The 25,373-nt window shown below is 42.6% G+C and overlaps 1 protein-coding gene across 1 annotated transcript in view; it reads left to right on the plus strand.

Moving 5' to 3' along the window:
* RERG (RAS like estrogen regulated growth inhibitor) overlaps window positions 1–13,785 on the plus strand; it is a 112,260-nt gene extending 98,475 nt beyond the window's left edge. The window contains exons 3-5 of the mRNA XM_084765416.1: window positions 22–78; window positions 10,720–10,793; window positions 12,084–13,785. Coding sequence (XP_084621542.1) covers window positions 22–78; window positions 10,720–10,793; window positions 12,084–12,491 — 539 coding nt within the window. The 3' untranslated portion in view covers window positions 12,492–13,785. The remainder of the gene's footprint in view (window positions 1–21; window positions 79–10,719; window positions 10,794–12,083) is intronic.
* The last annotated feature ends 11,588 nt before the right edge of the window (window positions 13,786–25,373 follow it).

The following is a 25,373-nucleotide window of genomic DNA, read 5'->3' on the forward strand; positions in this document are numbered from 1 at the left end:
GTTCTTCTTTTTCTTCCACAGCTATCGTAGTGAGATTTCTGACCAAACGATTCATCTGGGAATATGATCCAACCCTCGGTAGGTCACACGCTGAATCCTCATCTCCTCCTCTTCCAAAATGCTTATGACCCTCAAAAGAGGACAACATGTCTGTGGTATGCTTGTTAAACCCCTTTTTGCCGTTTAGGATGCTCAAGTCTATTGGTCATGCGTGAAGCCTTCCTAGAGACCAGCAGTGTGTTGGTGTCCTGTTTCAAGCCCTGCAGGATTTAGAGATGTGCGTGGGTGCAATAGGGTGCTCACTCTCCCATCCAGTGTGAACTGTTTCCTCCTGGGAGGAAGGGTAACACGGGCAGCATTTGGGGTGGGACAAAATGGCATGCTGAAGAAAATATCACCGTAAGACCAAACATCTGTGCACAGATCCAGGGGAGGTGTAAGCAGAAAGCCTTATCCCACGCCCTTAGCTTCCGATAATTAGACCAAGTGGTGTTTATGGGTAAAGAAGTAGGAATAGTGGTTATGCATAAATGTGGGTAAAGACTATTTCTCAGAAGTGTGTGTGTGTGTGTGTGTGTGTGTGTGTGCACGCGCGCATGTGTGTCTGTGTGTGTGTGTGTGTGTGCGCGCATGTGTCAGAGGACAACTGGCTGGAGTCAGTTCTCTCCTTCACCACGCATGTCTTAAGGATCAAACTCAGGTCCTCAGGCTTGGCAGAAAACACCTGTACCCACTGAGCCATCCTGCCAGCCCCCTGTTTTGGTTTTATGTTTATTGGTGCATAATCGCTGTACATAATATTGAGTTTCACATAAGCAATTCCCTACAAATGTATCATGCATGAGATTGCATGTTCCCTCTAAAAGGAAGTTTGCCCCTTGCGCTTTCCTTATTTTAGCCATCCATTTTGCAAATACATATGAACTGCTTTCTCTCCATTTGCCCTGCAGTTCAGGTCCTAAGATAACCCAGGTACTGGACTCTGATCTGGGGGTGAAGGGTACACTTATACATAGAGGTCAAAGGTTGCCTTCTCCCTTTATAGCCACCTTACTATTTGAGACAGGATCTCTCACCGACCTGGAAGCATACCAGTTTTGCTAGACTGGCTGGCCAGCCCCCAGGATCCAGTGCCACTGTGCCTGGCGTTCAAAATGGCTTCAAGGGATACAACCCCAGGTCTGCGCCTCACCCACCGAGTCACGTCTTCATGTCAGGCTCTGCTCTTTTGACCTGGCAGTGTAGAGAAGAGTCGGAGAGTCAAGGACCATAGTGACATGCTGACAGCTGCTAAAGGGAAGTGACAAGGAAGGCACTGAGGGTTCTGTTGATTTATTTCTTCAGTGTTCAACTTTAGAATGGCTCTGGACCTTATTTTAGTGAGGGGTAGCAGGTGAGGACTCAACAGTTGCTGTGAATCATCGATCAGGTTTCCGGTCACTGATTACACAGCTCCTACCTTTTCATTCGACTTCTGGGGCCAGCTTCAGATACCAAGTGATTTTAGTTAGATGCAGTTTAAACATCCAATGCCGTCCTCTTTAGTTTACTTATTTACTTAATTTTCTTTATTTTCATCATATGTGCTATGTCTGTGGTGCTGCACTGCCTAAGGACATTTCACACAGGCATATGCAGTACATTGAATATATTCCCCCCATACTCTCTTCTCTCCCCTCCCCTCCCTCCCTCCCCTCCCCTCCCATCCCCCCCCCCCTCTCTCTCTAATCACGCCTGACTTCTGTTACTTTCTTTATTCCTCTGGAAAGCTTTGCCTCTACTCTCATACCATATAAACCTACATGATTCCATGTATAAAACCTATAAGCCACAAGTGAAAAAAAAAATGAGATCTGTGTCTCAGGGTGCTGTGATTTGTTTAATACAATCATCTGCAGTTGCATCCATTTTCTGGCAAATGGCTCATCTCTGTTCTTCTAGATGAGTTAAAAGCATGCCACTGGGTGCACACACACAGTCCCTCTGTCTGCCCTTCCACTGCTGGACACCGAGCTTGCTTCCGTCTCTCAGCCACTGCAAACATTACCAGCACCTCCACCTGCTCCTTACTGTACTGTGATGCTGGGAGTGTGCATCTTTCCCCCTCCACATGTTGACAAAAGCATGTTGGCAGCGCTGTGTGGTAGCATGCCATGACTGATTGGAATTGGCTGAAATCGTGAATTATATTTGAATCCTCATATCTTTATGACGTTCTGGTTTTGGTTTGTTTGTTTGTTTGTTTGTTTGAGTTTTTGTTTTGTTTTGCTTTTGTGAGACAGGGTTTCTCTGTGTAGCCTTGGCTGTCCTGGACTCACTTTGTAGACCAGGCTGGCCTTGAATTCACAGCAATCCACCTACCTCTGCCTCCTGAGTGCTGAGATTAAAGGCGTGCACCGCCATTCCCAGCCCGCTGTTCTTTTAAGCAGGAGCCTGACATATCTTCACTTTAGTGGACTCTCTTCTGCCTTTGCTTTAAAAAATACTATTAAAAGTAACTTTATTAGTAAATACATAATTTACTAATTATAACTTCTCAGATTTGTGTCTGGGTAGAAATAGCAGGTAAAGATGCAAAGTCATATGCCAAGACATTAACATTGGCTATTGAATGAGAATGAGACTACAAGATATATTTTTTTCTTATCTAAATACATACCTTTCTAACACAAACAGGAAAAGAAACTAAAAAGTACCCACATTTGGAATGTAATATTTACCTGGCTTAAATATAAAAATAAAAAAATTTAATATTTCAAATTTCTAAAATTATTTTATGAGAATGCATTATAGAATAATTTTGTCAGTAGAAAAATACAAAAAGTACATTTTGATTCATAAGTTTCTTCTGAGTATAGTCTCCAATATTACCTAAGAGTTAAAGAGGAGAGGAATAATTATTTCTTGAAAAAATATACTTTTAAATATAGTGTTCACAAAATAATTTCAATATACTTACAAGTATAGCAAAACTCTGAGTTTGAGACATCCAGATTACATCTATTTGGATGTAAAGATGAACCTGGCTTTAAAAAAGAGCCATTATCTATTGTCTTTCCCAACTATGGAAATACTCCCTCTTGTGTTTTTCTCATTTGCATATGTTTTACAGTGATTATCTGATACGTTCCATGATTCATAGGAAAACCACTTATTCTCTATTCTATCCACATATCACAACAAAAGATGAAACTTACAAAAAAAAAATGGCGTGGCATTTTTAACTCTCTCTGGATGCATTCCAGTAACTAATGTTACAAATTTTAATTAGTTTTGGTGAACGCTTTTATGTTTGTTTTGGTCACTCTGAACAGCAACAGCTATAAATAGGAATGAGTCCGCACTGGCTATCTGAAGTGCAGACATCCTTCCCTGGGAAGCATCATGCTGCAGAGAAGACCCTTGCTGCTAAGCAACCAGAGCCTTCCTCCACCTTCAGGCAGAGCAGGTGCATGACTCACTAGCAGGTGATGCTGTCATTAGCTCGCACACTGGAGAGGGGATCTGTGTAGGCGTGAACACTGAAGACCCGTTAATTTTCCATCACACAGAAAGCCATTGGATTTAAAAGAAATTACCCTTTCTTGGGCTTAACTTCCTACTCCCATAGGGAAAGACTGGATCTTTGTCGAACTCATGGGTACTTTACAAGTTTCAAAACAACCAGCAACCGAGATAGTTATATTATAAAACAGAGTGGCGTATTTGTGAAGGAGAAAAAGGAAGGGGGAGGAGAAGCTGTCTTCTCGGCTTCTGAATTCAGTCCCTTCCTCAGAAGTTGAAGAAGTGGGTTTCCTGATTTTGGACTTTTGTTGTTTCTTGAGAAGCTGGCAGCTATGAACACCCTACATACTAACAGAGCAGAGTCATTACTGCTCTGAAGCAATCCTGTAAAGACAGCGCTTTGCTTTTTTGTCCTGGTTTGGTTTTCTGTTGCTGTGATCAACACCACAACCAAAAGCAACCTGAAAAGCAATGAGTTGATTTGGTTTACACATCAATCACAGTCCATCCTGAGGGGGCGAGGTCAAGGCAGGATGTCAAAGCAGAGCCTTGAAACCTTCCCCATTAGCTTCCTCCACTGTCCTTTTAATACAGTGCAGGTCTATTTGACAGAGTGCTGGGGATGGTGCTACCCACCGTGGCCTGTACCCTCCTACATCAATTGGCAATCCAGAAAATGCCTCACAGACCTGCCCATAAGCCAATCCAGTGGGCACAATTCCTCAGCTGGTCTTTCTTTCCAGGGACAGCTGGGTTTGGGTTACAGTATTCTGTCACAATATCTAACTAGCACATTATTACAACGGCCAGTGATTCTAGGCTTCTAAATTTCAGGCCCAGTGTTTTTCTTACTTATTTTTGTTGCCTTCGTGTTTTGTTATTTGCTTATGAAAGGCTTTATCTCGATGATCCTTATTAGAGGTGCGAGCAAGGAGTAGAGAGTGGACTAAGGGAACCATACCCGTTTCACAATGAGTGAACTTTTTAATACAGTGTTTTGAAGAATGTAGTCTCAGAAAATACCATAATCCTTTATATGGAATGATTTTTCGTTTCCCTTGGATTTTCTCATCTCGCCGGTGGATTCTTTGCCAGAGTTCAGCCCTGGTTTGTTAGTAACACCAAAAGCTACCCCTGAAACTCCTCAGAGTTTGGATGCGGTCCATCTAATCAGGAAGCAGTCTTGATGGTGGGAGATGGCTTCTGGCTGTGGATTAAACACAATCCATATACGTCTAGTCCCAATCAAAAATTGAGTCCCTGCCTTCTAGAGTCATGTTACCAGCAAAGGATGCTGTCGGCCACACGGGTACAAAGAAAGACTTATGACACCACATAATTGTGTGTGTCCCTGCTCACGTGTGCATGTTGGAGGCCTGGAGAGAGGAAAGGAGGAAGTGCTTATTTGCATCAGCTACTACTATCCTGGGATAAAGATACTGCCCACAGTACACATTGACCTAGAAATAAGGGAAGAAGTCAGGAGACATGACAACCCCATGGGTCACTGGGTCTGTACTTGGTTCATCTTGTCTGCCTTGTAACTTCTGCTTAGAAAGGCCTAGGGAGAGGGAGAGGGAACAAGTTCGCTTAACTGGATGCTAAAACAAAAGTACTCTGCCACACCATAGAACAACTTAGTAATAACACTTTAGGAGAGGGAGATGGTGAATTGATGGACAGGGCCAGAAAAGCAAAGCTTCATCGAGGATGACACGACTGGTTTGCACTCGGGCCAGCAACAGGAAACAACTCAGAAGAGTTTCCACTCTAGCATAAAGCCACGTGACTAACTGCTGCTGGCTCAGCACCGGCCAAACGGCCGTGCAAATGTGTTGCAACATGCAAAGCAGCTAAGTTAGTCCACGGATTAAACACATACAAACAGCTGTGAGTGTTCAACCTTGCCAGAGTGTACAAAATACATGCTGGAAGTACAGACATGTCACAGAATGCATGTTTTTCAGAGGTTTATTTTTACTGTTCTTAGTTACGAGTTGGGGAGGGTGGACTGTGCAGGTGTCTGTTGAGGCTAAGGCATCTCATTGATCATTGACCGGGAGAGAAAGTTGTCGGCTGCCCAAAGTAAGGGTTGAGTATCAAACTGGGGTCCTCTGGAAGAGCAATGTACAAGGCAGCCCAGTTAGGGGTAAAGGATCTATAGGCAGGCAACAGAGTCACACACAGCCCTTGCTCCAGCTGTTAGGAAACTCCAGCTGCACGTCTGCTGCATATGTGTAGGAGGCCTAGGTCCAGCCTATACATGCTCTTTGGCTGGTGATTCATTCTCTGTGAGCTCCTTAGTTGTTTTTTGTTTTTGGTGCTTTGTTTTGTTTTGTTTTTTTGAAACAAAGTCTCTATATACCACTGGCTGACCTGACACTCACTTTGTTTACCAGGCCTTATCACTGCTAGCTTTTCTTTGAATTTTGAAAGAAAAAAACAAAAACAGAAACAGAATATATGTGTTTTGTTAGAATCATCTCACGCTAGCTCACAAGTTCATATCCAATATTTTACCTTGTTAGATAATATTTTCATTACCTCTACCTTTCATTATAGAGAAAAATGAGTTTATAATGAGAGAAAGACACATAAAAGAAAGAATGCTCAAAACGGTGTGAAAACAGTATTCATCTCGGATGAAATTGTTCCGCCACCCGCTGCTGTCTGCATCAGACATTCCATCGTCTCCTGCGTTTCATCTGTTTCGTTTCAGTTAACAAACAGCCAAAGAATCACACAACTTCATGCAAGTTTCACTCTCTTCTGTTACCCCCCGCTGCCCCCCTGCTGTGGTTGCCTTCTGTGGCTGAGACCCACAGCCCGTTTATCACGGGAGCCACAAAGGACAGAGAGTCTTTTCCTCTGAGACGAATTTTGGTGCAAAGAGATGGGTGAGAGCCCGGGTTTCTGTTTTCCACACTGCAAGGCTGGTGCTGGTCATTCAAAACGAGAAGGTCAATACAAAAGGCACTGAAGAGCAGCCTAGGGGGAAGGACCAAAAGGGCGTGGACGCCTCACATGTGTGCAGCCAGCTGGGCTTCTCCTTAGGAAGACTCAAGAAGAAGGAAGGAAATGATTAGGGAAACAACCTGGAAGCAGTAGCTGCTGTAAATGGCACTTCAGAGAATTCAATCCCAGGAAGCTATAATCTGTCATTTAACATAACCAGGTGCAGTCCCAAATGCTCTTCAGATGAGAGTTGACATGTATGGACCATGAGTTCCAGGAGAGGGACAAGATACAAGCTACATTTATTCAAGTGTACTGAGTGTAGTCTCATTTCAAAATGACAACTTTTCAGAAGAGGACTGAGCTCTGCCGGTTGCTGCGGTGACTGTTCACAGTACTAAAGGCCCCTAGGTAGCTGAGTCCTGACACAGCGTCTTCTCCACACTAGGTGCCTTGGATAGAGAATTGTTTACTGTAAGAAAACAGTGGTCTCCAAAGGCTGAAAAAATTTTGCAAAGTAGTAGACAAGAAGGAAGGAAGGAAGGAAGGAAGGAAGGAAGGAAGGAAGGAAGAAGAGAAAGAAGGGAGGGAGGGAGGGAAGACGGAAGGAAGGTCGATTGCTCAGTCTGGAAGGTAAACTGTGCTGAAGAAATGAACAAACCAAAGCACTGACTTCTCACCTAGTCCCCAGGAGAGGTAACACCAAGCTTGCTTACTTGATTAATTAGATGTTTAGGGACAGGTATGAACAAACACCCAGTTAGTAACTGTGTTAGGTGGCCTGCCATTTCTCCAGCCCCCATGAATGAACAAATGTTAAGCTGCAGTTCTTGGTTTTATGTTCAAACATAGGATGAGCCTACAATTGTGTTCATCATTTATTTTCCTGCTGCTGCTTTCGAACTACCTGTTGCTAGGGCTGTCACATGACCTGTGTCTGCCCATCATTTTTTAAAATTTATTCTGGATTCCCTCTCCTATTTTATGAAATTGAGTACTTAGCTCAGTTTTTCTAGTCCCTGCCCCCTTTTTCCTGAAATGTTTGTCAGTTGAACTTGCCTTTGATGTTTGCATCCATCCTGAAGACACATGAGCATCACCAAGAATTGTAGTGCCGGACTGCTTCGGAGGCAGTTCCACTGATTTGTTTGTGCCACTGGTGCCCTGGACTCAGTTTCTCTAGTAAGAAGTCCAGTGTTAACTGAGCCATGCTATTTCATGGGGAGCACACTTAGTTTTTCTCCTAACTGTGCCCCTTTGTCATCAGTATCCCTACATTTCACTGTAGTGGGTACATTTCTTTGGATACTTGTATCCTAGGACTTTCGGCGCTCTTTTCCCCCGGAAAGTCTAAGACAGTACAACCTCAGCTGTTCCCATTCCCCTACAGATTTTATTCTCTCCACTGAGGCTCTTTTTTTTATATACAACGAATAAGATTTATAAATCTGTTATCCAAACTTCTTATTAAGATTTCAAATCATGCTTTCCTTCTTATGAGCTACGGATACCTTCTGAGAAGGTGCCCTCCACCAGCTCAGTCAGTCACTCTTGGCTCCTTTGTCTGCATCGCAGCTTTCAAATATGGCAACAGCAGTTGATGCTGCTTTGATCTCTGATTTTACTTAAGAAGACGGGAGCCATCTTCTTATCCCTCCGGGGTTTGGGGAGCCTTCTACTATGGACCCAGACACTGAGCTGGTACAAAACAACTGCTGTTTTCTGCTTTGATGGGGCAGCGTGAAGAAGGAAATTCCTCGCTCCACATCCTCAGACCCTTTATACCGTGGGTTGCCATTCTTCATCCACCACTAAACACAAGCTCAGCCACCTCTAGCTCAAGGCCCCTGGTAGCTCCACATCATGAGTTCAACCTGTTACATTCTAGGGGCCTTGATCAGGTTCCGTATCGCTGTCGCTGTTGTTCCATCTGTAAGTTAAGGAAATAAAAGGCTGGCAAAGCTGGAGTGTGACAAGTAGAAGAATGGAAATCAGCCGGTGAAGAAAGACTTTTATTAGAGGCGAGGAACCACCACGCCCAGTACGACAAACATCGTCTGCAAAGCAGAGCAGGACTTGTAAGAGTCTCTGAAGGAGACTGTGCTGCCTGTCTACCACATCTGAGCAGAAGGTCCAGGTCCACATCCCACATGGACCTTGGTTGGCACATCAGTCTCTGTGTTGTAATGTGGTCAACCTGAATTAAGTGGCTAACGTCCGCCTATGAGTGAGAACATACCATGTGTGTCTTTCTCGGTCTGAGTTACCTCACTCTGGATGATTGTCTGCAGTTCCATCCATTTGCCAGCAAATTTCAAAATTTCTTTGTTTTTAATTCATTGGTATAGAATGTTGTATATTGATGCAAAATAAGTATAATTCTGATACATTGGTATAGAATTCAAATCTAAGATTATTCACACACACATACACATACACACTATATATATATACATATACATATATGTATATATATATATATAAATTTCTACTCTAATATGAGGTATTATACCCATCCAACTCATTTATAATACTAGGTTTACTTCCAATACCTTGAAAGTGGTGCTGCAGCCTATTTAGGATAATTAAGTAATGCAAGCTAATTGTTAGTTGAACAAATCATGGTCATGTCAAATACTAGTATAATTGTATCATAAGAGTATATATCCTAGGTCTAACAAATAGATATGATTCTATAGATATATAAGGTAAAATAGTTAAATAAAGTCTTCAAAGGCCTTAGAGACCTACAAAATATGGCACTTAAAGATGTTTTTATTATCCTAAAGATTCTTTGAAAAGACAGGTTAACTCCTGGCAACGCCCAGCCTACCTCAAAGAAAATGATCAACATCAATGAACCTCCTTATGGAGATGGCTGCAGATGTGCCAAACAAGCCACTGGGCAAAATGTCCTTGTTTCTGCCACAGACAGAATTCTGCCTAAAAATGGACAAGCTATGATGCAGACAGAGTTGATGGCAGAACTCTGCCAAGACAGGGTAAACAAGTCCTCAATAGTTCCTGCCTCACAAATATGCCTGTCAGATATACTGGGATAGAAGGCTGAAGATGATGCTCCAAGGTTGTAGGGAGTGTTGCGTGACTATTCAGGCAGTAAACTGTCTCTGTCATTTCTTCATTTTGGAAGCTGCTAACCTACACTTCCAGTTCACTCAGGCAATTAAGTTTTATTCCTTCTTAAGTCTCTGATGAGGTTGAAGACAAGATAGCTTGATCTTACAATTGAGCTTAGTTTGTTAGGGGTTAAGATATTTTTAGATCAAGATAAATGTTTTAAGTTAACAGAAATGAAATATGATAGATACTGATTTTCATTCAGAAATTTAGACCCAACAAGATAGGAAAGATGTTTACTTCAAGTTTGCCAAATACAAATAGCCCAATCACTATGAATGTAACATTTATGTAATTCCTGTGGTTCTTGCTGCTGTATGTAGTCTATTTTATTCATGTGTAATAATATAAATGTATATGTTAAAAAAGAAACATAATTTTAAAAAATACTGAAAAAAGTCTCTGAAGGATTTTCCTCCCATAATTTAAGAACAAGGGTAAAATGACTGACTGTCCCACAACTGTTAGGTAAACACATCCTGATCAGACTTGCCCTGTCAGCCCTGTCAGCCAACAGCTCTGTCCTACTGGTAAGGGAGATAGAAAGAAAATCCTTTGTTTTAAATTGCTGGGGTTAGAAGGGTGAGGAAGAAACCTCGGTCTTTGTCTGCTTTTCATGAACTCTGTCGAAGTCCTAGTCTCTCAGTCCTGTTTTACTCCCTCCAATGCTGAGGATTCTTGGCAGGCTTCAAGTTAGGAAGAGACACATTAGGTTTTTCTGTTTAAAAAAACAAACAAACAAACCACTGATCAAGACAGAATGTATTTTGTATGGGAAATGCCTGGTTTGCTTCAGAAAGTAGAGACCTCATCTAAGTTAAATGGAAAAGAGCGGTAGGGAGCTGGCCTCACGGGAGAGCGTGACGCAGCCTTGAGGAAAGGAGAGAGGAGCAAAGAGGCAGCCAGCTTGAGCTTGGGCCCTTATGAAGCTCTGAGGAATGCAATGATGTTTCTCTGTCCCTCTGTCCTTCCGTCCATCCTCTCTTCCCTGCACAGCTCCACCCGCCTCCCCCAATTGCTACAAAGGCAGAAATAGTCTTCCTGTGCCCAATTTCTCACTTAAAGGACCAAATTAAACCTCACATGGGCCTTTGTGCCTTCTTCGCTTTGCCATTCTTTCAGAATCGACCTACCGACACCAGGCGACCATCGATGATGAACTTGTTTCTATGGAGATCCTAGACACCGCTGGCCAGGTGAGCAGGAGTGCAGCTGTCTACCGCATCAGATAAAAGAGAGATGATAATGTAAAAAAAAAAAAAATCTCATTCTATATTTAGAGGGTAGGGGTGCCAACGTATTCACAGGTTTCTATAACCAGGTTTGTTTTTTTTAATGCTTGGATGGATTTAAATAAGCGTCTCTATTGGAAAGAATTACTCATGTCCTCATGTGCAAGGTGAGTATTTGAGAGAGCCTTGGTCTACACGCCAGTCCTCTCTGACCGCCACGCACAGGTTTGCTTGTGTGTGTTCGGGTCCCAGTATGGGGAGATGCTCCCCTGCAGCACTTCCTTGCAAATTTTCTTTGACATCAGTCAGATCAGGTCCTACAAAAGAGTTCACAGTCTTTGTCCCCAAATATATAAATGACCACAGAAGTAAAGGTTAGGTGGCCAGTCATGCCCTTGGTGCTTGTAGCAAGGACCCGTGGCCTTCATGAATACTTGAATCAAAGTGTTTAACCCAAGAAAAAAAATGCTCCTGAAATTAACTATGCTCATTTCCTTCTCCTCACACCCTCCTTAGGCATGGCTCTTCACACAGCACTGAACACTGCGACAGGCAGAAGCCTCTAGAAGACAATAAAATGTGTGAAAACAATGCTTTTCTCCCTCTCCTCCTTTCTTCTTCCTTCCTTCCCTTTTCCTTCCTTCCGTCTTTTCTCCTTACTCTTCTTGTCTTTATTCTTCTCCTCCACTCCCTCCCTCCCTCTCTGTCCATCTTCCCCCACACAGTGTCTAGGTCATCATCTGACCACATAGCTCAGGCTGGAGCATGACGTCATCTCACATCTGCCGCCCAAGCACTAGCATCACAGGTGCATGCACCTCTAGACTCACGCAGCAACACCGTCAGACTGTCCACGTTTGAGTTAGTCACCCCTCGGACGGTCACTGCAGGAGAATTTTCATCGTCACCACTACTGTATAACACAGATTAGAGCATTGGGGTAGGGTCGGGAGATCCTAAGCCTCAAGCTTAAACAGTAGACTTCATATAGCTTGCCACTGGTTTTTTTTCCTGTTCTTGGGGTTATCAACTATCTATAATCTGAACAAGAAGAATATTAAGCCAAAGGGGGGGGGGGAGGTGAGCTGTACTTATCTTCCAAACTGACTAAGAAAATAAGCTCATCCAGGAAAACAGCCAAGACATTTAATAACAAGCAAATCCAAGGCGGCATAAGTAAGGGATAACTAGGCAATAGCAGTGTGCACTTTTGGGCCCAGGTCTCCTGCTCATGGGTCTTTTCTTTGCCCACAGGAAGACACTATCCAGAGGGAAGGGCACATGCGCTGGGGGGAAGGCTTCGTGCTGGTCTACGACATCACTGATAGAGGGAGCTTTGAAGAAGTGCTGCCGCTGAAGAACGTCTTAGATGAAATCAAAAAGCCCAAAAACGTAACTCTCATCTTGGTCGGAAACAAAGCCGACTTGGACCACTCCAGACAAGTGAGCACAGAAGAAGGGGAGAAGCTGGCTACAGAACTGGCTTGTGCGTTTTACGAATGTTCGGCCTGCACGGGAGAAGGGAACATCGCCGAGGTATTCTATGAGCTCTGTCGGGAGGTGCGTCGCAGGAGGATGGTGCAAGGCAAGACAAGGCGACGCAGCTCCACCACACACGTCAAGCAAGCAATTAACAAGATGCTCACCAAAATCAGTAGTTAGAGGCCCTGCCAAGGTGTGCCGAAAAACGGGAAGTCCTTCCTGGCTCTTCTTTTGCCCTTCCAAACACGAGCAAAATATTCTATTCCTTATTCTGACTTTGGGAAACGTCAGGGTTTCTCCTGGTTTCCGGTCTGCTTTCTGCTGGGATGTTCTCGAGTGTCTTCTGTGGTCCCATGCTGTGACGGGTCTCTCCTTTTCCTGCTTGCGTAGGATCCGTGCTAGCGTAGTTTGAAGTTGTAACCACCAAAGATGCTGAAGTGGCTGGGTTCGTGGACGCTAACTTTAGGCTTAAATGAGGTGAAGTCTTTTCAAAGGCAGTTTAGGATTCTGTAGAAGACTACAAAGGTCACCATAGGTTTTGGGATGTCGGCTGAGGAGTTGAGAAGGTAGCTGAGTGGTTGGAGTGGGGAACAGAACTCTTGTTCCCATTTGAAGTGAGGTTTTATTATTGTTGGTGTTATTGTTATCTTTCTTAAATTATGCAGTTTTTCTTTATTTCATTTTTAGGTTGAAATGTTATCACAGCTTTTTGTTTTTGTAATGTAACTGTCCATTTCAATTCAAGTTGGTTCTCTCAATGATCTATACCCGTCCTTACACCCCGATTCTATTACACTTTCCCTAATAACAAAAGAAAGAAGACCCACTTTTCACACCGTGCCGTGGCTTTGCTCCCCGAAGCCTGGGTGACAGAACACACCAGGAATCTTTGTACCGAAGCTTGAATTCGCTGCATGTTAGTAGAGGAATTATAATTAGAGGTACCCGGTTTGTTTATTACTCTATTAGCCCTGTAGCGGAAAGGTGACTCTCTAAATAAGAAAATTATGATGCTTAGTTATTCCTCACTGGAAACCGAGGCTGAATCCCATGCAGTCAGAAAGAGCCAGCCTCTGATTCAGGAAGTTGGCCACATGCCTTCTTAGCTGCTTCACCTTTGACTAAGATTAATTCACTTGGGAGAATTCAGAAGAAGAATGGATGATTAAAATTCATTATACCTGAATGAGCGTGCATAGAGTGGATGCTTGGCTGGTGAAAGGGTTACGTAACTGCCAAGAGTTTATGACCCTTTTCTCCATTTCCTGCCCCATATATTAAGATTTGGGCACTTTATTTTAGAAGAAAATCTATATCTTTTACATATGTATGTATTTATATGTATACATATAAGTATGTATAAAATTTGTAAGCATTGGAGGCTTTAATTCACCAACGTATTTGAGCAATCTGGTGTAACTGACTTCGTTTTATGTGACTAAAATAAAAAGTATAATTTTCAAATACTGCTGAATTTTTTTTGTGTGTGTGAATAGTTTGTAAGTTTAGGGAAGCCTTGGGAAGCAACTAAATTGCAAAAGGAAGACTCAATGGATGCAATTTAAAAAAGAAATTAGCTCCTGCTAATAATAATAGCTGCTACTTTTAGAATACCCAAGCACTTAATTTTGGGCACTTTGTTCATTTTCTCCCCCAAATTGTCACTATTATCCTAAGACAGTAGTGCTGTGATTACCACGGGGAAGGTGCAGATATTGAGTCAGAAAGGAAAGGAAGTGATTTCACCAAGTCCACATGGGTGTCTAGAGGGTAGCAGGAGAACAGAGTCAACCTCTGTGGTCCACATTGTGAACGCACTAGACAGTTCTTAGCCTGGACTGTAGGAATGACGGTACAAAGTGGAGTGATGAGGGGAAACTGACCTCCATTATTCTCGTGTTCACTGATTCTCTGTGAAGATGTTTGTATATGCTGAATATATAACTTTATATAGCCCACTTAATGGTACATGACCCAAATTGAAAGAACACGTTAGAACAATCTAAGAAAGACGTGAAAATCTTGTAAGTAGTAGAAACAGCATGGAATGAAAATACGGAGATCTGAAAAGTGATGGTGAATGAAGAACCCGAGGGAAGTTGGAGAGCTGCGAGCTTCATTCTTACAGGAAGAAGGAATAGCAGACATGAAAGAAAGAATTAAAAGTATACAAAGGGTAGGAAGCAAGAAAGAAGTCAAAAACTCACATTTCAGCGAGAACACCTGTTAAAGAATGACGTCAGTGCCATGGTGATTGATTTTCAGAGATGTCTATTCGGACAAGGCAAAGGGAAAGGAACTAAGGAACACTATTGTTTGGAATTTGTCACCTTCTAGATCTAGGCTCCTGCATCCTCACATATCATATCACATATCTTGACGTATTTACTAGGAAACGGGGTTCAGCTGGCTCCTGCTAAAAACAAACTCTTAAGGCAGTGAAAGCTTGAATGTCGTTCTTGAGTCAGAAGTTAAGTTGGAGGTGGAGAGGTGACTCAGCAGATAAGAGCAGCTGCTGAGCTTGCAGAGGGCCTGGATTTGGTCCCCAGCACAACATGAAGGTTCACAGAGGCCAGTTCCAGGGCCTCCAGTTCCCTCTTCTGGCCTCTAGGGGCACTACACATATATTGTAAACATGCACATCAGGTAAGTACTCAACACATAAAATAAAATAAACAAATAAATAAATAAACTAAGGAAGGCAAGTGCACAGTCAGTGCAGTAACTACAATAGACGTGAGCATGTAGATCCAGGCACATCTAAAGTTCCATCTTTTAATGAAAGAATACGTGAGTACACCACCGTAGCTTAGTTACTCCTCTCACGTTCCAAGCTTCTACACAAGTAAAGAGTATACATGACCTACCAGTTGTTTGAAAAGTTGGCTTCATTTTCATGAATGCTAGTAATTCATTTACTATATTAAGGATGGGATCTGATATCAAATGCATGTCATCCATGTGGCCACAGTGAAGTGGCCAGAGCCCTATTTATCACCACATAATATATTACTAGAGTGAACCAGACAAAGTATGTTTGTAATTCTACTGACACTGAGTAATGAGCAATAGGTACTAGTGTTTATCAAGGTAAATGCCTGTGACGGTACCAACTTAATTTCAATTAACTGATTAAAAAAAAAAAAAGGTATGTCTTCCAAGTGATACAATAGATCCTAAGAGCTCATTGAGATAAAAATCAGAATTTGAGGAAGCAAAGTTCATCAGAATCTGTGGCCCAAGAGACCTGCTATAGACTGACAAGCATGACTCAGGCTTAAATATAAGGTGAAGAGACCATCACCGGTTCCTTTCCCCACCCCTGTTACCAACAGAAGGGAAGAAGCAATGCAAGGGAGGTGGGGCTTGTTTTGGCTTACAGGTTAAATGGATACGGTCTATATTGACAGGGAGAAGGACTAGAGCTTGCTCATATCTGGACCTTGGTCTGTGGGATGGCACCGCCTTCATTCAGTGTGGGTCTTCCTCAGCAATGCTTTCCTATTCTTCTCTGCGGACTCTGGACACACTCAGTGATGTGCCTGACTAATACCATCAAGTTGACAGTAAAAATTAGCCAGAACAAGAGCAACGGATCCATGAACATTAGGAGAAGCATACACAGGGCTGGAAACAGTTTGTGTTCCCATCAGCTATGCTGAAAAGACCTCATAATGTGTAAACAATACACAGGAGCTTGGAAAACCAGGGGATTAAAAGAAAATTATATTGGCTGTGAGTCTTAATTGTTCCTTATTGGTGTTCTAATAGAGCTTTAAAAAGTTGAAGACTGAATCCACGTAACTTGGGGTTTTTTTTCTTCTAGAAATATATCTAACATCCTATTACAAAAGTATACAAGCAGATTCTGGATTTGACAAGATTGAAAATCAAAATGATTCATATATGGTCTAAATTTCTGCATGCAAAGAGATAAGAAAACGTGCCCCAGAAATAGGATTAAAAAGCATTAAACAGAAACAAATGAAGGCGAGAGATGCTATCACTATCAAACAAGGAAATTAAAACAGCTTTACAGATGTACTCTATGTACTCAGGAAAGTAAGGAAAAGTCTGATCATGACAGGAGCAGATGAAAAAGGTCAGCATGAGATGAAGGTGACTTCCGTTTGAAGAGATAATTACTGAGTTTGATTATCATCAGACTGGACACTGAAGAAATTCTAGTCAGAGAGATGTCATAGCAATTGCAACAACTGAATTGAAACAATGAGGAAGAAAGGTCACTGACTATAGATTCAATTAGACAAAAATGCAGGCAGAACAACATATGATATGATTGAACTCCTAGAAGAAGAGGTTACTAATGGTGAAGCAAACACTAACAGCAGGCTGGAGAGATGGCTCAGTGGTTAAGAGCACTGGATGCTCTTCCAGAGGACCCAGGTTTGATTGCCAGCACCCACATGGTATCTCACAACCGTCTAAAACTTTATTTCCATGAAATCCAACATCCTTTTTTGGCTTCTGTGGGTACATGGACATAAATGCAGATAGAACACTCATGTGTATAAAATAATTTTTTCTTTTTTTATTAATAATATTTTTACTTTTATATATACATTTATATCGTCATACATATATACAATAAACTACATACAGCAAGAAGAACCACAAAACAATCAGGAATTATATTAATGTTACATTCATAGTGTTTTGGCTATTTGTATTTGGCAACCTTGAAGAAAATGTTTTTCTATCTTGGTGCATCTAAAATTCTGAAAGAAAATCAATATCGATTAGACTTCATCCCTATCAACTTAAAATATCTATATCAACTAGAAAACATTACAAACCCTAAACAATTAAGCTTAATTATGAAACTAACCTATTCGGTCTTCAACCCCATTAGAGACTTGAGAAGGAATAAAATTAATTACCTGAGTAAACAAAAAGTGTAGGTTAGCAACTTACAAATTGAAAAAAAAATAACAGAGACAGTTTGCTGCCTGAACAGTCACCCATAACTCTCAATAATGTTAGGGCATCATCTTCAGCCTTCTGGCCCAATATATCTGACATACGTATTTGTGAGGCAGGAACTATTGAGGCATATAAAATAATTTAACAACAAAAACATTGACTAGTAATAAATGAAAATAAAATAATAATCACTGAAAAAATCTAAACTGTAAACTTTCAGATATAAAAAAAACTCAAAAGACTCTAGGAGTCAAATAGTCAAAGATACTAATAACATAATTACTAAAATCAAACTGATGAAAGACAATGATGAGGGAAAAATTTAAAAGACACTAAGCGGGCAGAGAAACCCATTACCTACAGAGGAACAAGGGTATGAACAATCCCCAACTGCTCTGCACACCAGGCCAGACTGGAGGACATTAGAGTGCCTTTTTTTTTTTAGGTTTATTTATTTTATGTGCAGTGTTCTGCCTGCATGTAGTCCTGCACACCAGAAAAGGGCACCAGATCTCATTACAGATGGTTGTGAGCCACCATGCGATTCCTGGGAATTGAACTTAGGACCTTTGAAAGAACAGCCAGTGCTCACTCTCAACCACTGAGCCTTCTCTCCAGCCCTAGAATGGCGTATTTTATTTAAACCATTAGAAGAGGACAGGTCCCATGAAAGTCTGCACCTACCAGGAAACGGGGATAGAGGTGAGGATATCCTATTGAGACTCTAGATGAGGAAAATATAGAGGATAGGCAAGTAGGGGGACCCAGAGGGTCCTAGAAACCTACAAGAAGAACATTAAGATGGCTAGATCTGAGCCCAGGGGTTCTGCTTGATCCAAGGCACCAACCATGAACAAAACGGGCAGTCATCATCAAGCCCCTACCCAGATCTAGCCAAGGGACAGGACATTTTCCACAGTTAGGTGGAGACTGGGGACTGACTTTCACAGGATCTCTGGTGCCCCATATTTGGCCATGTCACTTTGTTGGAGAGGCCCAATGGCACTCGGAGGAAGGATAGCGGACTACCAAGAAAAGACTTGATACCCTAGCACCATATTCAGGGGGAGGAGGTCCCCCACAGCCACAGTCATAGGGAAGGGGGATTGGAGTGAAAGTGGGAGGGAGGGAGGAATGAGTGGATGCATGGGATGGGATAGAAAATGAGATGTAATAGGAATTATTTTTAATTTTCAATAAAAATGTGTTATTATTTTTAAAAAATTTATTAAAGATAGAGAAGTGGAGCTGGTGCCTACATGGAACCTTTGCCCTGTGTTCCATAATCATTACTACAGGAAGGCCCTCAGCAATATACCAAAGGAGGAACAAACACCAACCCAGCCACAAACTCTTTGATCTACAATGGTGTTCTGTCTGTCTGAAAAATAATGCTAGCATGATAGTGGCATATTGTTTGTGGGAGTAAACAACCAATATCTGATTTGACTTAACCCCTACTCCATGATTGGAACCCGTACTGACACTGTTTGGATGCCCCAGAACCTGAGATTATAGAACTCACGTAAAAACCAAGTACTACTGTATTAAAAAAAAAAAAAAAAGATAAAAAAAAATAAACCATAAGAAGAAAAAAATAGCTTATAATACTATTACAAGTTATAGTATTTTTCATCAACAAAGGTGAGTGAAGACTATCACCTATGAAAACAAGATAAAGGAGAATTTATTCCATTAGGAACGTGAAAGGATATTTTTTGGCAGGAAAAAAAATTATGCCACACAGAAGTGAGTATCTGCAGAGTAAGTGAACTGTCCTGGCCAAACAGTCGCTGTTTATCCCGGTTTCTTTCCTGTTACTTCAATAAAATATGTTGCAAAAAGCAACTTACAGGAGATTTCAAGTTGCTGGCCATTGTTATGGTGAGTCAAGGTGGCAAGAGCTTGAAGTGTCTGGTTACATGATATCCACCAGCTGGAGAAGAGAGAAATGAATGTGTGTTTCTGGGCTCGGCTTGCTTCCTGTTCTATAATCCAGAACCTCCGCCCAGGGAATAGTGCTGCCCACCCATGAATTGGGACTTCTCGTATCAGTTAAGGAGATCAAACAATGCCCCAGCTATGCCCACAAGCCAGTTTGATTCAGCCAATCTGTCTCTGCAGTTCTGTTGGCGAGTGATGGTTCTAGGTTGTATCAAATGGAATATTAAAATGAGCAATCACACTGTCCATGCCCAGAGCTGGGAGGCCTAGTGGCAGCTCCTTTTCAGAGAAGGATCGTGCCAGGACATGTGCTGTGAGGCTAGCTGGATGACCCCTGACACCTGCTTGAAACAAAGGTTTCAAGACTCCAAAGTTTCCTTTTACATCTTTTGTGACCTTAAGAAAGTATTGATATTTTATGCTAAAATAGTAATTTTACTTAAATTTCCTTTGCCGAAAATAAATTTGGTTATTCTATGACAGATTCTCTCTCTGACAGATTCCCCCCACCCTCTCTTGTCTCTCTGTCTTTCTTTGTCTCTCTGTCTCTGTGTCTGTCTGTCTCTGTGTCTGTCTGTCTCTGTGTCTGTCTGTCTCTCTCTCTCTCTTTGTGTGTGTGTGTGTGTGTGTTGTGTGTGTTGTATGTGTGTGTGTGTTGTGTGTGTGTGTATGTGGTGTGTGTGTTGTATGTGTGTGTGTGTTGTATGTGTTGTATGTGTGTGTGTGTTGTATGTGTGTGTGTGTTGTATGTGTGTGTGTGTTGTATGTGTTGTATGTGTGTGTGTATGTGTGTGTGTGTTGTGTGTGTGTGTGTTGTGTGTGTGTTGTATGTGTGTGTGTTGTGTGTGTGTGTGTGTGTGTGTGTGTGTGTATGCTATGGGTGCACTCACTCGTGCATGTTGGCCAGGAGGCTAGAGGTTGCTAATGGATGTCTTCTTCTATTATAGCCCCTTGTTTTGGGAGACAGGATTTCTCACTATTTTCCTTGCAGCTGACCCTACTCTCCCTACTCTCCCCTACTTTCTGTTCCCTAGTTCTGGGTTTCCAGATGCTATGCTAGTTTGAATGAGGATGGCCCTCACAGGCTCGGCAATTTGAATGCTTGGGCCTCAGTTATCAGAACTGTTTGAGAAGGGCTGGGGGTGCGCTCTTGTTAGGTAGAGTATGTGTGGCCTTGTTGGGGAAGATGTGTCACTGTGATGGGTTGGGGTTTCAAAAGCCCCACCTACCCCGGCCCAGTGGCCCCACCCCCTTCCTGCAATTGACCAATTAGATATGAGCTCTCACCTACTCCTCCAACACCATGCCTGGCTGCCTTCCACCATGCTTCCCACATGAAGATGATGGACTGAGCCTCTGAAACTGTACGTAAGCCCCCAATTAAATGTTTCCCTCCATAAGTTGCTTTAGTTGTGGTGTCCTTTCACAGATGCATACTGCTGTACCCACTTTGTGTGTGTGTGTGTGTGTGTGTGTGTGTGTGTGCATGTGTGTGAGTGTGTGTGTGCATGTGTGTGTGCATGCCAGAGATCCTAACTCAGGTCCCCATGCTTAAACAGAGACCATTTTATACACTGAGCCATCTTGCCAACTCTGAGAATGATTTTTGAAGGATAAAGGTTGTCGCTGTAAACCTAGTGAAATTCTTGACGAAACCCAAGTGGTGTTCCTCCATGACAGCCTGTAACACGGTCATAAACACTTTCATCATGTCAATTCTCTCCATCTTTTCAGAGTTTGGAGAGCCAAGGGAGTATTGCAAAATCAAGGTATTACATGGAAACAAATATAGAATGCCCCCTGAGCGTCAGAGTCAATCTATGTGCCAGTGACATCCAACTTCCAATTTATACTCCTAATGTTTGCTGGTGAATTAGCTTTTAGGAATGCTGAATGTGATTTCCCTGGAAAAGAACGTTGTACGTCTCATCTAAGTTCCCTCCAGTGAGTCTGCAGCAGCAGACTTCAGCCGCATACAGCACACTGCTCAGCGTTTGGGTACATATCAGCATCTCATTATCCTGAGGATACTTTCACCACCCCCTCACCTGTCCTTCAGCCTCTTGGTGACATAATCAGGTCTCCCTCCCTTGAGCTCTTGACAAAACACCTTCATTTGGGAGAAGCTTCAGATTAGAAATCTTTAACGATCATGGCTGATAAGTTAAACAGAACTAGCTGGTGTTATTTCAAAGAGCATAGAAAAGAGAAAAATATGCAACAGGCTTTTAGAGGGTTTTGTTGTTTGTTTGTTTGCTTGCTTGCTTTTGGAAAACATGAATATACACATAAAGCACCAAAAGGACACACTGATTACCCAATTTACCAGCGTTTCCCAAAGGCTGCTGTTTGGAAGTATACACCACTACCAAATAACATTCAAAAGGCGGTTGAGAGCCAGGAGCAGAGCTCCGTGCCTATAATCCCAGCACTCAGGTGGCTGAATCAGTCAGATCTCTGTGAGTTGGAGGCCAGCTCAAACAACCTGGTGAGACCATCTAGGGTCACACAGAGAGACCTTGACTCAGAAAAGGGACAAGGAGAGTAGAGGACCAACAGAATTTTTTCAGCCATAAAGAAAAATGAAGTTATATAATTTGCTAAATAAATGAGTACAACTGGCAGTAATCATAGTAAGTGAATTAAAGCAATACCAAAAAGACAGCTATAATGTGTTTTCTTTGTTATGTGATTTCTAGATATTTTATATAGGTACATAAAATCATGTATGTAGTATGTCATGACAAGAGAGCAGAAGTGAGACTGTCTAGGGGACAAGAGGGACTAATGAAAGGGTAGAGGAAGGAGGAAAGAGACAGGGTGGGGAATATGTTCAGTGCACACTATATACTTATATGTACCATGTACTTGTGTGCCTTTATGTAACACAATACCATGTACAATAAATGTACACATGAGTATTTGTGTGATGTTTGTATGTATGGTGTGGTGGTGGTGTGTGGGGGTAGCTATGTAAGGGAGTGTAGGAGAATTCACATGCTACAGCACATATGTGGAGGTTGGAGGACAAATGTGGGTGTCAGTCCTGCCCACTCCACCTTGTTTGAGACAGGGTCTCTACGGTGCTTGCCACTAGGAACACCAGGCTAGCTGGCCTGTGAGCTTTCATCTCCAGGCTCCACATCATAAGAGCGATGAATTACAAATATGCAAGACCTCACCCACCTTTACATTGGTTCTTAAGCTCGCTGGCAACCGTTTCTACTACTGAGTCGTCCACCTTGCCCCGATAGTTTTAAAGTATAAGAAGAAGGGAATAAAGAGATGACTCTGCATTTAGGAATGCTTGTTGCTCTCACGGAGGACTGGTGCTCAACTCCCAGGACCCATGAAGAGCAGCTCACAACTGTCTGTAACTCTGTCTCCAAGGGACTCAACGTCTTCTCATCAAAGATTCTCTGACATGGTTTGGATATGGTGTGAGCAGGGCTTGGGTCCCACTGTGGCAACATTGAGATGTAGTGGCCCTTTAAATGTGACATCCAGTGGAAACTCCCCAGAGGAATCCATGTGTTTCTGGAAGAACCATAACGTCTACAGGAGTGAGCTGTTTGAAAGGCCCCCTTGCCTCTGAATCTTCCTTTTCTCCTGTCTTACTAGGAAATCTCTCTTGCTGGAATAATGTTCATAGTGAGCAGATAGAACCATTCAAACAGGGACTTAGAGTCTCCAAAATTGCTCGCTAAAAAGTCTCCTTTGTTAATATTGCATCCATTATCAGATGTCCTGTTACCCAGAACTCCCTTCTCATTCCAGGATTGCCTTGAACTTGCAGCAATCCTCCTGCCTCAGCCAGCCTCCCAGGTGCTGGGGTAAGAACCCACGTAAGAGCCACCACCTCTGCCTTGAGAATTCAGGCCTCCTGTGGCCTGATGACACTCTGTGAGTTGGCATACCAAACTGCTTTTGTGTGTTTTCTTTAAGACTGAAGACCAGGGAAAACCACAGAAGGAGGGACAGATTACTTAAGAGTCGTGACACCAGGACACAGGCAAGATGTGCCTTCCAGATGAAGCAGGAAGCCGCCCCCCCCCCCGCCCCCCGGTGAAATCTCAACAATATTGCTTTCTAAACAAGACATGCATTGTGACACCATCTAACGTGCCAACATGGATGGGGGAACCTTAGAGCAGAGAAGGCACCCCACTCCAGATAAACAGCTAAAGGCAATCAATGACTGCTGAAGGAGGGGGAATTGGATTCTCTAGGGATGAGCGCCCTCATTGGTTATCCAGTCGCAAGCTGTCATTCCCGAACACATAAACAGAAGCGACACTAAATGTACTCACTGGGAGATATGTGTGTGTGTGTGTATATATATATATATATATATATATATATATATATATATATATATGTATATATACATATATATATGAAGAAGAGGTCATGAATTTGAGAAGCAGTAGGTGGTAACGGGAAGAATTAGAGGAAGGAGGAGGAAATGATGTGACTATGGTACTCATGCGTGAAATCTCAAGAAAATTAAATTTGAAAAAAAAAAAAGAAAAGAGGTTCTGCACACACAAAAGATCGAAGTTTATAAAAAGAATCTCTAGATTACTTCTAAAAGGTCAGTGGATAATTTCCCATTTAAAAGAATAAAAAACCAACAGGGAGCGGTGGCACACGCCTTTAATCCCAGTACTCAGGGAGACAGAGGCAGGTGGATCTCTGTGAGTTCAAGGCCAGCCTGGTCTACAAAGCGAGTCCAGGACAGCCAAGGCTATACATAGAAACTCTATTTCAAAAAATAAAAAAATAAAAAATCCTCCAAAAACTTAGCGTATAAGACTCTTTCCAAAACTCAGTTCACAAGTACACTTCCCAGGCCATCTCCAGCACACAGACCGATGTTGCATACTTGGAAGAGTGACAGTCTTCAAATAGCGCGTTTTATAGCTGAAAGTCCAGCTTTTGTTGACATCTGTCTTTGCGTTATAAGAAGTAGTTAGCCGGTGATAAACTCGGCCACTTCGGGACAGCTTGTAACGTAGGAGCCTGTGTCTCACAAGAGAAGGACGCTCGGCTTCAACCCTTCTGCATATGTCGCTTACAAGCCAATGCCTCCACTTCCAGCTCGGATTTTAAACTGCACTTTGCTATTCTCCCTTAGTCCATGTTACTTGACCTTGGTAAAAATCTGAACCACGAAAGAACTGAGAGGTCCTCTAGGTCAGGTACCATGTAATTAGCTACACTAGCTTTATCAAGACACATTCCTGCCCATGATTTCATTTCATAATTATGCTAACATTTTCCAAAAAGTGGGTCTGTAGCATGTCAGTGTGCCATATTACTCGAAGTTTGAACAGTAAGAAATGTGCACCTGACTGGGCATGGTGGCGCATGCCTTTAATCCCAGCACTCGGGAGGCAAAGGCAGGTGAATCACTTGAGTTCGAGGCCAGCCTGGTCTACAAAGTGAGTCCAGGACAGCCAAGGCTACACAGAGAAACCCTGTCTCGAAACAAACAAACAAACAAACAAACAAAAAACAACACACACATACACACACACACAAAAGGAAATGTGCTCCTGAGTCAGCCAGTGCTCAGAATCAAAGCCTTTTGTTGCTACTGATAAAGTCTTCTGGGACTGGAGAGACGATTTGGTGTGGTTAAGAGTGAGTACTGCTCTTAGAGAGGACCAGAACACACACACACACACACACACACACACACACACACACACACACACACACACACACACACACACACGCTACTGAAAGATTAAAAAAAAAAAACTGAACGAAGAGCAGGTGGAAACAAGGCAAGGAGATAGGTTCCACCCAAGTTTCTCAGGCAACGGCCCAAAACCAAACTAAAGATGCAATGCTTTAGTGGTCCTCCCTGCTGAAATACATTAACAGTGAGTCAACATCCTGTCTTTATCAACCATACTGGCTCTAAACAGTCAACTAAGCCCACAGCCGCATGTGGGGAGCGGACGTTATGCGGAGACGCCTCACGCTGATTGAGCAACTGGATTGGAACCAGAAAATACCACGAACAATTCAAACAGCTTGGAGCGCTCCTCCCTAGCTGTAACTACAGCGCAACAGCCCACATACACACTGCTGTGCCTGAATTCCGCGCGGTAAAGCCAGGCTACACACTAGGCTGCCAGATGTTCCCTCCACGCAGCAAATCAT

Source organism: Acomys minous (genome assembly GCF_964271855.1).
Source record: "Acomys minous genome assembly, chromosome: 17".
Lineage (NCBI taxonomy): Eukaryota > Metazoa > Chordata > Mammalia > Rodentia > Muridae > Acomys > Acomys minous.